This window comes from Colletotrichum godetiae, assembly GCF_030913485.1.
Source record: "Colletotrichum godetiae strain CBS 193.32 chromosome Unknown BDP55scaffold_53, whole genome shotgun sequence".
Classification (NCBI taxonomy): Eukaryota; Fungi; Ascomycota; class Sordariomycetes; order Glomerellales; family Glomerellaceae; genus Colletotrichum; species Colletotrichum godetiae.
The window spans coordinates 220,166-236,111 of NW_026851301.1; the positions used below are offsets into that span (position 1 = coordinate 220,166).

The window sequence follows — 15,946 nt, forward strand, 5'->3', positions numbered from 1 at the left end:
TTCGTCAACCACATTTGCGAGCATGGCACTGCATCTTCGATACTGTTGGTTTTCTTCGCTGAAAGGGTCGGACACGTCACGACGTTATGGTTTCCGATGTTTTACGTCACTCGGACCCGCAGCCTGAACTTTGGGGAACGCGGTAAACGACTGGAAGGGTCGAATGAGCTGAGGCCATAGCCTTGGCACAAGTTGTCCAGGTTCAACTCTACTGTTTGATAGCCTTGGAGGAGGCGGCCGGTTGTGGGGAGGTAACTTGCATACTGGGTTTGGTAAGGCTTCAGCCCACCAACCCACGGGAGGATTCTTGTCTTTCGAGAGATGGTCACCAGGCATCCGTAATGCTGGCTAGCCCAGCATAATACAAACATGTTAAACCAACCTTCTCGGCATGTTGAATGGGAAGCTCGTGATCGCGGGGGACTCCATCAGTCCTGCCATTGTCCCAGAGTTCCGCCCTACATGACGTCAGTCTCAGCCAGCAGTACTGAAATCGCTCAGGTTGTGGTCTGCGGGCGGAGGTATCGCTGCATGAGAGCTTCCGATGCGTAGACCGTGGCAATTGCCCAGTGCTCGGCCAGGGGGCTTGTCGTTGCTTGTGATCTGCGAACCATCCGAAGTTTTGCCAAACTTTGGCATATGCACGACTGAACTAGGCCGTCTGATGTCGGCTCCGCCCGCTCTGTGATGTCAATTATGCTGAACTTCCAGGCCAGGCATGCTCTCTTTTGAGAGAAAGAGAGAGAGGTCCGTTCGCAGGACGTCCAGTTTGGTGCACATCACGGATCGATTGAGGTACTTAAATATTGCTTCGCTGTCGCGCGTTCCGGATGGCATGGCTCCTAGATGAATATCACATCCCACTTCTTGAAGGATGGAGATTGGCTAGTGCCATCATCTTCACTTTCAGTGACCTGTAGCGGCTTTCAGTACCTCACTCACCCCTCTGCCGTTGCACGCCTCTAATATGAACCTCCCATCTTGCTATGAGTGACTTTTCTTCTGGTTTTAGGCCAGAGGAAGAAGTATCTGTTTACGTATACATTCCTCAATGCTGCATGCTCTTGCCCACGGAGGGGTAAATCGCAAGGCAAATCTTAACTCCTCGTATTCTCAAGCGGCGGCCGCATGATGGGCCGGAGCGCTGCATGATGTGGACGGCTTCATTCGGACATGTACAACGCTGTTAGGGCACTCATCGGACCGGTCTGACGCGGGACGACGTGATCCTGCTACGCCGATGCGGATACGGGATGAAGTCGGGGTAACTGTATCGGGCCGTGAAGACTGACAAAACAAATAACAACCGATTTGCACACTGCATAACACTACAGCTCGATAGATGCAGGCCACGCCCAGTGGGAAACGTTCCTATGCGAACCCCGCCTTGTTGTGACACTTTCCGGGCGGCTCGTCCCGTTGCGATCGACGCAACCCATTTTGATCGTCACACTTCTAGCCTATCGAATTGAGCTTCATAGGGTCTATCGACTGCATGTCTCAAGATCACGGTTTTCTAGCTATTGAGACATTCACCGAGTTCTGCTCTCGATCATTGATACCCTCTCACTTCCCCCGTCATGGCATCACAGTGGTATCAGGGTGCACTCGAAAGCTGTCGCCGAAAATATACCCTAGGTACGGAGTACTACTTAGCTGAGTGGCATTAGACATTGTGAGACTGCACCAAATTGCCCAGAGCAAACTTGAAGTCGCAAGATAACATAAAAACTCTCTTCTTCTGGCCCTCTGACTGCCTTTCCCGTTGTTCCCAACTTAAGCTGCCCACGCGAAGACCAGAACCTTCGGACTCTCAAAGTTGTCCTCGCATCATTTTTTCATTGATTCTCTGCTTAACCATTCAATCCAATGGCTTCCTACTTTCCCGAAGGCGAATGCTTCTTCGTCAGGTCGTCCCTGAATTACGGAAACAACTGGTCTGCAGACAACGCGGAGCAGTTCTACAGCCATGTCCTCATAGAATACCAGGTATGGCCCTCCTCCTCACACTTCAGCTCGAAGCCGCAGTTAGCTCAACCATTCTATCTAGTGGAACGGCTGGGTCGGCAGCGGAAACGTCGCGCCGACACACCCGCGATCTCGAATTGAGGGCGGGTATGCCAACCTCTACAACACCCGCTTCGTACAATGGGACAGATTCTTTGTCGGCGAGAGCAAGACCACGGATCCCGGTAGCATGCTCGCCATCACCAGCCACCCAAACAGTCTGAACTGGAACGAGATGCGTGACCGCGACAAGGGTGGACCGAGAAAGTACATCTTGCGTCCCGTCAAGATTCGCAACAAAGACACGCAGTGGCTATGGATTGAGTAAGTGTTGCCCGCTCAGCCGGTTATTGCGCGAGGTGCTGACTATGACAACCCCTAGTGCCACGATCCCGATCCGGGCAATTTACTTCCCCGTCTGCCAGCAGACCGACGAAGCTTACAAGCAGTATTGCACATACGTCGTCATTGACTTCAAGGCCCGCGAGACGATCAACTGCTTCAACACCGTAGGAGAGCCAAGGACCTACCCGTCTACCCGTGAGGCAGGTCTCGGCCTTGATCGGGGCCTGACGTGGCTCTTCAAGGTCCCGGACCTAGTAACATACCTGACTATCCCTCACAAGGTGCGCAATCCCGAGTACGGCGTCTACAACGCAAAGACCAAGACCGATGCGCTGTTCCTCGTCGCGTACGCGGGGCTTAATTGGAGATCCAACGATAATTTGGCTGCAGAGGGCTTCCATCGCGAAATTGATCTCGCCAACGTCATCAGCGCGACGTTTGGGGTTGAAGTTGGCTGGCGTCCGTACAAGTACTCTTCTTTCATCCTAGACCTGGTCACGCACGTGGTTCAGCTCGGTCTCGGGTTTATTCCTGGGGCTGGGCCCCTTTTGTCCGTGGCCTTTGGGATTGGACTGCAGCTCCTCAATGACCCTGATACCTTCAAGGCGGACAATGTCTTGGACATTGGCGCCGCGGTGCTGTCTACTTTGATTGCTTCGGCTGGGAAGTCAAAGAAGTACGTTGCTCCGGGCTTCCTGCCGGGCGCAACCTTGTCTTCGACAAGGATGGCGAGTATGCGGATGGCCCCCAGGGCTTTGGCGTCAGCTCCGGAGGCTGATGATATGATGGCTGATGAGGTGGAGGACATCGACGAGGGTGATGCCGCTGAGAAGAAGAGAGCTGGAGAGGAGGAGAATGCGCGGATCACGGCGAATATTCAGGCGCAGCGGCAGGTTCTTGAGTTGAAGCTGGATCAAGCGTTCCGGAGAGCAGGATATTGAGATCCGTTTGGTCTTCAATACTTTTGGTTATCTTCGGGAGTCCTTGAAGGGATATGATCAAAGAAGCCTGGTTGGGACTGAGGCGAAAGGGTGGAGTAGCACGCTCAGTCTGATGGAATGAGTAGTACGAGCTGCAGATGAGTTGCAATTTACCCTGTGACCAGTTCTACAGACTAGAATGAGAAGCTGCGTTATGTTTGTTCTGAGGCCATATAATTTTCAACACAGGAAGACAGGGTAAAGTCCAAACTGAGAATTGACTAGCTGCATGAAAAGTATCAAGAATAGTTTTCAGGACGGACGGCTTATTCAAAGGGCTTGATATCTCTGGAAAACCCCAAGGTGTAGAACTCGCCGGTGGGACCTACCCATGAAACAACGAAGTCGCCCGCGGCCACTTGATGTCGTCTTTCGTTATTATCCCAGCGAGGAAGTTTCAAATTCGATGAAGGGTCGATATCAGCTGGCAACAACATGATATTGACGCCATTCCAAGTGACCCATTTACCACCTACGTCCAATCCATAGCCTTGCCAGCGTGGATTTTGCTGTACAATAGACGCATTTTCAAGTTCCACATCCCCTGAGGTCAGATTGACTACTCCGACTGTAACGGTACACTTGTCGATGGCAATATCCCCGAAAGGTGTCCTCAAGTGTACATCGTCGGGAGAGAAGGATAGGGTGGTGAGGCCATATCCCATATCAATGATCTGTGTACACTGCCCTGAGGTGACCGACCAGATCCGTACAGTTTGAGCTTTGTCTGCCAATGCCAACAGATCTGACTTTGCCGAGAACTCAATAGCAGTAATGCGGCTTCCGAGACTGTAGATGGCCTTTTGGGGGCGTTGTCTAATCGACCAAAGGGTTAGTTCCATGCCACGGAATGGCACCGAAGCTATCCATTCTGAGTCTGATGAAATGGCAAGGAAACTCAGAATGTCCACCTTCTCGGGCATGTCGACGTGTACCCCCGTTTCAATACTCAAACATCTGATACCGAGCTTGACTTCATTCGAGCTGTTCGATACGCCCGAGGAATTTGCGATCCCTGACTCTCCATGCACATCAGGAAACGATGATGTCTCAATCGTGTAAGCTGCAGATTTCCAATCGGTTGTAATCGCGATGAGGTCCCCACCACAAGCTGAGTCCCGAAATTTTGGCTCACCGCCCACTGTCCATAGACTGAAATTATTGAATGAGCCCAAGGCGAAAGAGTTGAAATCGGCGGAGAAGACGATAGAGGTCTCTTCATCCCATAAATAGGGAGTTGTAAGATCATACGAGGATTTTACATCATGAACGACGTTGTTGCATTCGGTGTCGAGAACGACGCACTTGCGAGGCAAGAATATATGCTTAGAGTCAAGGGATAAGATGACGTCCCCAGACTTCCAAACATCTCCATCGTTCACGATTGTCTGAAGTAGCTGACCGGTTTCAGATGACCATATTTTTACTTCGCGGGAGTTCAACCCCTCGTCCATCGAAACAATCCGTGCCGCCTCTTGGGAAGCACTCCGATGAATGAAACAGCTTTTAGTCGGCAAGAATTGTGGCTTGATTGAGGGATCTGTTTCTCTGATAACTGACCTGGACCGCTGAATCATGGACAGTGACCAAATAGCGACCCCGTCGCCTTTGGTAACGATGAGATACTTCCCGTCTGGCGAGAAAGCCGCTGCCCGAGAAGTTGACCTGAGTGATTCGGCGTCAAAGATACTCGTCAAATCTAGGGATTTGTAATGTTCGCCAGTGTCGAACAACGAAATTGATATGGTATCTCTATCAACGGTGTTGTCATGTGCAAGGAACTTAGCATCGTGAGAAATGGCCACGGCACCGAGAGTGTTTCCTCCGCCTGGCACCTGAGATGTCCAACAACCAGTATCTATGTCTAAGGTGCGCACTCCCTCAGCCTCCCTAATGACCAAAAGACTGGTGCCCGACACGAACGCAAGCGGGCCTATCAGTGGCCGATTCGTAGGGAAAGTGCGAATGTAGTGACCTGTTGACACTTCCCAAAGATCGACACCTCCAAGGTCGGACGAAGTAGCTACGAATTGGGAGTTCGGGGAGAAACATATGAATGAACCACCTTTTGGTTTTGACCGAGACTTTGCGAGCATGTCACTCTTGTCTTCATAGAAGACATCCATCGCCCTCAAGTCTGAGTCATCGGGATAGTTGTATGGGTGCACCGGCAGTAGCTCCAGATAATTTCGCGTAGAAATTGTCCATATCGCAGCAGTATGCTCATAAATCCAATGAGAGCAAGAAATTGCAATTTTCTCCGAATCTTGGGAAACGTCGACTTGTCCCACGTCGTTGCGACTTTTGGACTGCTCGGAGCCAAGTATGGATGATTGGAGGCATTCGCCAGTTTCAGCCAGGAAGACATACACATGGCCCTGATATGCCGATGCAATCCGTTTGGAGTCTTTGAAAAATGTGACTGGGACGTTTGAACCAGCAGAGCGATATTGTCTCATATGTATCTTGGTCACTGAGACACCCGTAGAGAGCGACCAAATGAGTATGCTGCCGTTGGACTCTCCGAGCGCAACAAATCTGGAGTCTGGAGAAATAGCGACGGACTTGTAGTTCTCACAATGACCCCCGAGGCCTGCATTCTAAACTAGGGGTGTCTATGTTGACTTTCGTGGATGTTGGAAAGTGATACAGGCTGGAACGCTTTCGGCAAAAGCGTTTCTGACGGAACTTGTCGTGGGTGAGAATACCAACGCCGACCAGTAGAGTTGAAGAGGAAATTCGAGAAGAACGGAAATATGTTTTGAAACAAACGTTTCCGAATCCACCAGGAATTGTGAAGCCGATTTTCCGGTGACTTGGGGCCTTGTTAGAAAAGCACAATGAAGTGCTCAACCTACTACACCCAAGGTTTTAAGCAAGCTTACCTTGACTAAGGGAATAAGAATCTCTGGCATTTGAATACCACGATTCGCTTCTCCGAGAATACTCAGAGCTTCGATCCAATGCAGGAATCGATCTTGAAGAAATCTGTGAACAATGTCGTCATCCTCCAGAGTTTTGCCTGCTTGGTCTAGGTGATAAAACCAAAATAGGCAAGCATATTGTACATGCGGCGGCAGCTGTGTTTCCAAAACGTCGTTTGCAATCGTAATTCGTCGATCTGCCGGTTTGAGGTTACCAATGTTGTAGCGCAATGATTTCGAGAGTGGATCCAGACATGCAATCGCAATCTGCCAATGCGTTTCCTTGGAATTGATCAGGAACTCTTCGGCCCCTGAACTGAGTAGAAAGTCGCGAAACGATGGATGGAAAAATTTCACCTCTTTCTCTTGCTCTTCCGGAAAGATAAGGACTGACTTGAAAGGATTCAATATGCCGATGACCTCCCCAATTTGTAAGCCTAGCAAGCTGGCAATGGAGCCGATTGTCAAGGGTTGTTCGAGAAGGATGATTGTACCAATGACTTTTCTGAACCGTTTCAAAAGTAGCGGTTATTCTTTTTCCGTCCTCTTGCCTTGGAATTGTCTCAATACCGGTCGATATGTCTCTCCAAGTTTGTCCTGGACACTACCTTCTTTAGCGACCTGAATGAGCTTCAGAAGTTGCTCCTCCGGGCTGCCAAAGACATCGTCTCTGATGAAGCGACAAGCTATTGCTGCAAACAAGAACAGTGGTATCGCTATTTTGACAAGTAAACTTATTTTCTCGTTCTCAGGCCAATCTACTGCTAGTTGTTCGGTGGGAATTTTGCTGCATCGTTTGTTCCACCAAACTCTGATCTCTGTCAGTTGATATTCAAGATACACCGTAATATCTCGGGAGATGATATCACCCGGTGTATCCTGTAGCTGATGGTGCACATGTAGCTCCGAGTTGATGAAATCGAATGCATCGCGGATTGCCATCTCTGGCCTGCTTGTGATGAAAAGCTTCAGAGCATACACGTCTGAATCCACAACCTTGAACAGCAAATGTAGCAGAGCTTCAACATCTTTCTCATCGGAACACTCATCCAAAGCTTCCACAATAAGTATCAGGTTCTTGAAACCTCCTGCTTTTGAGCTCGTCTCTATGAGCGGGCCAAGGATGAGCTTGGAGAATTGCTCTTCCAAACATTTGGAAAAGATGTCGTCCGTCGTCTTGATTGCCTTTACAACATAAGGACTCAACTCGGGTCGTTGTCGTACTAATTGCTTGGCTAGCGTGCTGAAGAGGAAAGACGCGCTGCTGCGATCCCGCTCCCCTCTCTTGAAAAAGAACGTAGCGCCAAGGAGGTTTGTTTCGCGAAGTCCATGGGCAACCGTCCGAGCTATGATCGACTTTCCAGTGCCAGCCATTCCGCTAAGCCAGTAGACCCGCTGTTTGCTAGGTCCATGAGCCCAGCGCTCAATACCGTGTAAGATATTGGCTCTAGTACTTGGATGACATCTTGGTTCATGTTGGTTCTGGTAGCTGTCAAGTTCGGCGCATTTCGCCATCCGCAACCTACCAAGGGTGTCGTGATCGATAGAATCTTTGATCGCGTTGACTTCTGCCCCGATGGACTTGACCGAATACTGTCGATTAGAACAATCAAACTATAATAAATAAGAAGTCATGTGACTTTGGGGCCCTACTTACGCATGGAAAGCCCCTCTGCTATAGACTGCTCGCTCGCAAGGCTCTGGTAGGGAATGCGACATACCAAAGCTTTTGCGAAGGCTGCCGCGGTCATGGCAGCGTAGCCTTACCATTTCTTGTTTTTATGAGAGTCCGAGTAATCGCAGATACCTCTGATCACCAGGCAAGGAAAATGGTTCATCAACCCAGCAGCCTCCATCTCAAAACAGAGCACATTTTTGTCCTTTGCTAGTATATCCCGCTTTTGTGCATCTTTCATCACCTGATTCGCCGATGCGATCAATCCGTGATGGATGACGAGAGTCGAATCTGGAGACCGTTCCTGGCGTTCCACAAAATCGCTGGTGGTGTAATGGGCCATGGTTTTGTTTGGGTTGTAAGAGATGTCACTACGAAAGAGTTTGTCGAAATCGGAACTTGGCCGGCCGTATTTCTGTCTGAGATGCTCAGTTTTGAGAGCCTTCTCGATGTCGTTCTCAAGCCAGTTGCCTTCGATTTCGATATCGGCAATAAGAACGTTGAGAGCGGTCCTGAAAGCAATTGGCGGCTGATTCAGGAATCCTGTCATTTCGAGTTTGCCATCCACCATAGACTTGCCAAAATCGTACTGGAGCACACCGTCGTACCCACCAGTCGGAGAACTGACGACAACATCGCCCAGACGGATATCTTTCTCTGGACTTGGGGCTCCGCCGCCGATGCCAACCAGCAGCCCGACTCGTATGTTCTCGAATGTGCGGATCAGATCCCGAGCGACAACTGCCGCCGAGCTTTCCCCGTATTCGCCATGAGGAAGGGCTGCGATTGCGACGTTATGCTTGCCCATGCGTCCGAGCTGGTACGAGTTATTGTCGTTCTTGGACTACGATCTGAGCTCTTCGTGGACCTCGTCGAGGAAGAGCCGGGCTGCGACGAACTCAGGAACGATGGCACAGATCCAGCCGATCGTATATAGTGATGGATCAGACATATCGACTGATGGAACGGGTCAAGATTGAGTACGCGTTATCGAGGCATCTGGGGATGGCGGCTCAATCCGTTTGATCGAATAACGGACGTCGGGTTGTACGCTAAGATTGAAGGTGCCTGGCGAGCCCCAGTAGGCACGAACGGACGCTCCTGTCTGCAGTGTAATGAGCAAGAGAGTATCAAAGCAAGAGTAGGTATTGCGCGGGGAAGAGGCTGACTGCATATGCTTCTGTCGACCCTGGGCTTATGATGTGGTGCGGCGCGCAGCCTGCAGCTGATGCAGCCTGGCCAACATGAACACTTGGCGCATGTTGAGTTGCGGCGGCTGGCGTGTTAGGATTTTCTGTCGACTTGACCTGATAGGTATGTAAACTCGCCCTTGACTAATAACCCATGAGCTAGCTTTATCATAACATGTTGTCAACCTTAAGGAACAGAACACTTTTTTCTAACAGATTTCGAAAACCAAGAATGATGGAGAACGAGGGTAGGCCTAGATGCAATGGTCTAGCTCAGGCCGAGGCCTCACCGATATAACCTGGTAAGGTATCGATCCTACGTACATTACCTTATGAACATCGTGTATTGCATGTGGCACATAGCAACCCCAGTTCTGTCATTCGACTCACAAGTACGGGTAGAACGACAACCATTTGCAAGGTGAGGCACGGCTGCTGAATCTACTTGTATGTATTTCCCACGAGATTGATAACGCGAGTCATTTGTCGAAAGATTGAACGGGCGAGTTAACCTCGAGAGCCTCGGTCTGCGAGAAAGATAACGCGTACGCCACCAGTAACGTAACGTGCTCGCAGTGCATGTGGATCAGGACCCGCTTAGCGCAATGGCATCATCGAATGAGAAATCTCACCTTCCCAAATCGAGTTCGCGATAAGACGACAAAATCTCTTCGATTCCCTCCCCCCGTCCGTCGATTGTCCATCCGAACCCCTTTCGCGATTCTTTGTGCGAGCCATGGCCCATATCAGCATGATCTAGGCGTCAGTGCTGCATTCAACGGTTGTCCAGCATTCCAATGAGGTGAAAAATTGGTTATCAATCTCGTCGTTTGATACCTCAGCATCGAACTCTCTTGTCTCGTGTGTTACCCTACAGGTTCAGACGATTACATTAGGTAATCTCACCGAGTTTGCGAGAGGAGGGCAAACGGGGTTTTCATCAATCGCGGTTCTTTCTTATCGCTCGTCGTCAGCTTTATTTCCCTCACCTTCTCTCCGACCCCGACCTCGGTGAAGGAAGCACAAGGTGCACGAGTTGAGGACAAAGGGGGAATCATGGCAAAAGCGACGAGTACCGACACCATCCAATTCCCCGGCGCCAAGTCGCCTGGCATCACCGATGTCACCCGCCACGCCTGGATCACGTCCGACGACGTCGAGGCCGCCGAGGCCTCTCGGCGCGGCCCGTTTGAGCCTCACGACGACCACGACGGCGATTTTGTCACCACCACCGAGGACCGCGACCTGAAGCGCGGCTTGGAGCAGCGCCACTTGTCAATGTTGGGTATCGCGGGCGCCATCGGCACCGGTCTTTTCCTTGGTCTCGGCGGCGCTATCCAGACCGGCGGCCCTCTTGGCGCATTGCTTGGCTATGCGACCGTCGGTCTGATTGTTTGTGCCGTGCAGTTTGCTCTCGGAGAAGTTTCGGCGCTCCTCCCCGTCACCGGTTCATTCGTCCGCCATGCCGAGTTTCTTGTCGATCCGGCCTGGGGATTCGCGATCGGATGGAATCTGGTTTACGGCAACATTTTGTCCATTCCCTCTGAGATCACGGCCATTTGCGTACTCTTTGAGTTCTGGACAGACCTGAACCCCTCCGTCTTCATCGTCATCTTCATCATCTTGACGTTCGTCGTCGGTATCGCCTTCGTGCGCGTCTTCGGAGAGGTCGAGTTCGTCTTCGCCTTGCTCAAGATCCTCCTGGTCATCTTCCTCATCATCCTCGGTCTCGTCATCGACCTCGGCGGCGTTCCCGGCACCCCCCGCATCGGGTTCAGGTACTGGCAGAGCCCCGGCCCCTTCGTGGAGCACATCGCGACCGGCGACTGGGGCAAGTTTCTGGGTTACTGGGGTGTCATGACCAGCGCCGTCTTCTCCTTCGCCGGCGTCGAGTCCCTCGCCATGGCCGCTGCCGAAACTCAGAACCCCCGCCGCGCCATCCCCCGCGCTTGCAAGCGTGTCTTTGCGCGTATCGTGCTCTTCTACATGCTCGCGGTTCTGGTCGTCGGTATGCTCGTCTCCAGCAACGATCCCCGCCTCGACGACGCCTATGGTACCGCTGCTCAGAGTCCCTTTGTCATCGCCGCCTCTGCTGCCGGAATTCCTGCCATCCCAAGCGTAGTGAATGCCGTCGTCATCACCTCCGCCTGGTCAGCCTCTAACCAGAGTCTCCTCGCCGGCACCCGTGTTCTTTTCGGTCTTGCACTCAAGGGACAAGCCCCGAAGATCTTCCTCCGTACAACCGCCTGGGGTACACCTTACGTTTGCGTCCTGCTGTTCACCGCTTTCATGTTCCTCAGCTTCATGAGCTTGTCCAACGGCGCATTGACTGTCTTCTGGTGGCTGGTTGACCTGACTGCGGCTGGTGTTTTGGTGTCGTGGTCGGCCATTCTCTTGAACCATATCCGTCTTAAGACAGCGATGAAGAAGCAGGGTATCGAGTTCAGCAGGTTGCCGTGGAACAACTCGTGGACCCGTAAGTTCAAATGTCTTGAATTACCTGATGGAAACTTGCTGACAAAGATGGGGTTTTAGTGTACAGCTCTTACGTCGCCTTGGTCTTGTGTATCGTCATTCTCTTGACCAGTGGCTTCGAAGTCTTCACCAAGGGCAACTGGGACGCCAGTGGCTTCGTCTCGTCTTATCTGTTAGTCTATCCTCTACTTTCAAATCTTAGACGAGGATCGAGTTTGCTGACCATCTTGCAGGGATATTCCTCTGGTTGCTGGTGCTTTCCTGTTCTGGAAATTCTTTAAGAAGACCAAGGGTGTCGTTCTTGAAAACATCCCACTTCATGATGCTTTTGAGCAGGCCGACGCCTATCCCGAAGAGCCTGAAAAGCAAGAGACTGGCCCTATACGGTTTGTCAGCTGGATCTGGAATTAATGGAGGACCTTTTGAGCGTTGCCCATACTTAATTAGCGCACAAAGACGCACCTACCTCCTAATACCCTAGTGTACAAACACTTCAACACCTTAGTTGTATATATAATATGTAGAAGCCGGCATCATTGGTCTGGTCTTAAACAAAGATGGTTCAACACTGAGAAATCGTTCCAAAATTCCACAAGTGCCTGTATCTAAGCTATGACTCATTGCCAGTTTCTTGATCGTGACTCATCCAATCACAGATCCATGCGTACATTATGTTATATTGCCTCATAAGGAAGAGCTACTAGAGGAAGCCGGGGACTTGGACGTTGAGAATTCTGTAACCGGCCCTTCTTCCCCGGATATTCAAGGAACCCCCGCAAGACTTTTGTGCATCCGGTGGTGATGTGCTTGAGGTGGGCCTCCAACTTCGCCAGACTTGGTCGCAGCGTAGGGTATGAAGAGCAACTTCGGGCCTTTTCATAGTGCACAGGCTGCAACACCGCAACGTGGCCATGCGCAACTCTAAATGAAGTTCGAAGCGATGTTGATGCAAGTCAACTATCCATAACTGGATCTAAACCCCGCCTTAGCATAGTAATCTTCCCAAAGCCACCTCTCTAGCTATAGCAACCCCGTGAGTCGAGCGTGGTTGTATTGCTTCATGGAAACACTACACAGTAAGTTCTTGACGAACTCGTCGCCCAATCGGCTCCTATTCAAGGAGAATCATGCGTCGCTTCCAGTTCGCGTTGATTAGGTAAGCCGGCGCACCCTCAACTGGCCTCGGTCCTCATATCGCTTTAGACAACTTGCGAGATCACCCTCATTCTCCTTGGGCCCGACAACTCGGTTCTTTCATTAATACACATCGCATTCCCACGTGCGGGGTGGGTTCTCAACCGGTAGTTTGCGTCGGGTCGCTTCTCGGCTCGCATGTCGGAAGCCATGGCGCGCAACCATGGAACCATCGTCAGCCAAAAGCGGTGGGGCCGGCATAAACAGTTCCTGATCGAATGTCGGCAAGACCACCTGACAGCTTCACTAGAGTCTCTGGCAACAGTACTGCCAGATGGGAAATCACAGCAGAAAGCGGCGGCTGGCGCTAACAATTGCTACTTGAACCAAAGACTTTTCCTGCTTGCTCTCTAGCGTGAAGAGTTAGATCCACTTGATCGGATAAGAAATCCGTTCATGACATCGTCCCACGGACGACTTCCGAGGAGCGTACCCATGAATTCTCCTGGCGCAGGGCGCACCAGCGCGAGTCAAACTAGCAAGCATTCCCCCATCTTCCCACACACCCCAATGTCCAGGCAGAGACGGTGGCGCGAATGAGCAGCTCCTAAATCCTCCATGTTTCTCCACCAGGTACCCCGTGGGGATGCGCCATCCGACGTGGTGGTAAAGAAGGGCAGGATAAATACTCTTTGACAGCCGGGAGTTTGATAAATGTGACTATAGTGTGTGCGCGTGTCATCGAACAGATAGAGCGATCATTGCAAACAGCCCCGCCGCTCGAGCTCTACCGAATAGTTCTCATCAGACGCACGGTTTCATCACAATCATGGGTGGCTTCAAGGCTGTTGAGGATCGGCCGACGCCGAAGGAGGTGTACAACTGGAAGCTCTACATCGAAGCCGCAATCATTGCAATGGGATCCTTCCTGTAGGTCGCGATACTGCAGATAGCTAGTATGGCTACGACCAGCAACTGATCTTTGGTAGTTTTGGTTACGACTCGGCGTTCATCGGAACAACCATTGCCCGCAACAGTTTCAAGAGAGACTTTGGTATCAACACTGGAAACTCGAATAATATCTCGAGTAACATCACATCAGCATTTCAGGCTGGAGCCTTGGGCGGCGCAGTGCTTTGCTTCTTCAGTACGACATCCGAAAAGGAGTTATCTCCAGCACACTAACTTGAGCTAGTTACCGAGCGCTTGGGTAGAAAGTGGACTCTCCAGGCTAATGTTGTGATCTTCCTTGTTGGCGCAATCCTGATGACTGCCGCTACAAATCAGTTGTCATTCATCTGTAAGTCAACTCCTCGCCTACTAGAATTTCAAGAGGACTCCCGCTAAGACTCTTTGCACAGACGCGGGTCGCGCCCTTACTGGCATAGGATGCGGTGGTATCACAGCTACGGTCCCGTCCTACATCGGAGAATTGTCGATTCCTTCCATCCGCGGTATCCTTACCGGTCTCTTCGAAGTCGCATACCAGATCGGGAGTGTCATTGGTTTCTGGATTAATGTGAGTTGCCTTCTCCTTGAATACGTTTGGAAATCTTAAAGAGCATGCCCTGATCGTTCAATTAGTACGGCATCACGCAAACCATCGACCCGAACCTGCCTGTCAGCTGGAGAATACCGATGGCATTCCAACTCGTTCCCGCCGGCATCCTCTTCGCCGGAGTCTTCTTCATCCACGAGAGTCCGCTCTGGCTCCTTCGTAAGAACAAGACGGAACGTGCTCACAAGGTTCTTGAAGGTCTAAGAGGACTGCCGATCGACCATCAGTGTAAGCACTCTCCCACCTTGATTCATTATACTTTGCCGTAGAAAGAAAAAGGACTAATGCAAGGATGTATACAGACATGCAAGAAGAACTCGATCAATTCCAGAAAAAGCTCGATGAAGAGAAGGCCGTTTCATCTCAGTACGGCACCGGACAATGGGCATACCTGCGCGGCGTCGCCAACATGTTGGGCCGCAAGGGCATGTGGAACCGCCTTGTCCTCGTCTTCTGTGCCTTCGCTCTTAACAACCTTTCCGGAGCTGCCGCCATCAACTACTATTCGGTAAGATTCAGTTCTCCCAATAAGGAGGCCTTGAAAGTTTCATATACTAACTCTGTTGTTAGCCTACACTCTTCGCGTCGATTGGCATCACGGACGTTTCTCTATACACCGGTATCTACGGACTGATCAAGGGTGAGCTATAATTACCTTCGAGACCAGTGACCCTTTGCTGACTAGAACTACAGCTATCGCCTCCATCATCTACTTCATCTTCCTCATCGACCTTCTTGGAAGACGTTGGCCCGCCATCGTCTCCTCGTTCATCTGCTCATTGTGCCTCTTCATCGTCGGTGCTTATGTGAAGATTGGTCATCCTGCCGATATCATCGCCGCTGGCAAGGAACTATCTGCCTCTACCGCTGCCGGTGGTAAGGCGGCTACTGGCATGATCATGATCTACTCCATCTGGTCAGTACCACGTTGAAGAAAACACTCTTCTGAGGACCACCACTAACGCCGTCCATAGCTGGTCTTTTGGCTTGAACGGTATCCCCTGGATCGTCAGTGCCGAAATTTTCCCTGGTGCTCTCCGTAATTTCACCGGTACTTACGCTGCCCTCGTTGTCTGGTACGTCAGCTACTCTTCCCCTTAAATAACCCGACGCTTCACTGACACACATTCAGGGCTACTCAGTTTGCCATCACCAAGGCTATGCCTTACATCTTCAGCTCTTTCGGCTACGGAACCTGGTTTTTCTTTGCCTCGTGGATGATCGTCGCCACATTGTGGGGTTACTTCTTCTTGCCTGAGACCAAGGGTCTCACCATGGACCAGATGGATGTCATCTTGTACGTTGCTCCTACATCAAGTGAACATCGCACTGAATCAATGCTGACTCTTCTTCCAATAGTGGTTATGCTCACGATGCCCGCCCTGAGCCTTCATCCAAATTCGTCGACGCGACATTCGATGACAATAAGGTGAAATCGAGCGAACACACCGAGGACGTTTAGGAACAGAGGCAGAGTAGTTGCGGAGATAATATTAAGCGTGATTACGGTTTATGAGACGAAGAGATAATGTTTATAGCGGAAGAGGACAACTACTAAGGCCCTTTCAGTGCATACCATGGGTGTCAAATCTAACACTACCATATGCTGAACCATCTCTGACCATCATCCACTGCCGTAGCTGTGTTTGGCCTATCTG

The 15,946-nt window shown here is 51.0% G+C and overlaps 4 protein-coding genes across 4 annotated transcripts; 3 read left to right on the forward strand and 1 right to left on the reverse strand.

Moving 5' to 3' along the window:
- Positions 1-1,869: 1,869 nt before the first annotated feature.
- Positions 1,870-3,293, forward strand: BDP55DRAFT_561783 (uncharacterized protein; the record flags this gene model as incomplete). The annotated part of the gene is made up of 3 exons (XM_060570100.1): positions 1,870-1,989; positions 2,051-2,331; positions 2,390-3,293. The coding sequence occupies 3 exons, from the start codon at positions 1,870-1,872 to the stop codon at positions 3,291-3,293; spliced, it is 1,305 nt and encodes a 434-aa protein (XP_060424863.1).
- A 3,491-nt stretch (positions 3,294-6,784) lies between these two features.
- Positions 6,785-8,883, reverse strand: BDP55DRAFT_707255 (nucleoside phosphorylase domain-containing protein; the record flags this gene model as incomplete). Its single annotated transcript, XM_060578070.1, has 4 exons — positions 6,785-7,738; positions 7,783-7,849; positions 8,024-8,775; positions 8,800-8,883. The coding sequence occupies 4 exons, from the start codon at positions 8,881-8,883 to the stop codon at positions 6,785-6,787; spliced, it is 1,857 nt and encodes a 618-aa protein (XP_060424864.1).
- Positions 8,884-9,738: 855 nt separating this feature from the next.
- On the forward strand, positions 9,739-12,172 carry BDP55DRAFT_677752 (amino acid permease). The gene is made up of 3 exons (XM_060575936.1): positions 9,739-11,597; positions 11,657-11,768; positions 11,830-12,172. Exons 1-3 carry the CDS (start codon positions 10,178-10,180, stop codon positions 12,005-12,007), a joined length of 1,710 nt encoding a protein of 569 aa, XP_060424865.1. The 5' UTR covers positions 9,739-10,177; the 3' UTR covers positions 12,008-12,172.
- Positions 12,173-13,445: 1,273 nt separating this feature from the next.
- Positions 13,446-15,915, forward strand: BDP55DRAFT_325331 (quinate transporter). Its single transcript, XM_060566805.1, has 11 exons — positions 13,446-13,660; positions 13,720-13,877; positions 13,926-14,030; positions 14,092-14,249; positions 14,315-14,516; positions 14,591-14,796; positions 14,859-14,928; positions 14,982-15,204; positions 15,263-15,364; positions 15,421-15,585; positions 15,648-15,915. Exons 1-11 carry the CDS (start codon positions 13,560-13,562, stop codon positions 15,748-15,750), a joined length of 1,593 nt encoding a protein of 530 aa, XP_060424866.1. The 5' UTR covers positions 13,446-13,559; the 3' UTR covers positions 15,751-15,915.
- Positions 15,916-15,946: the final 31 nt, after the last annotated feature.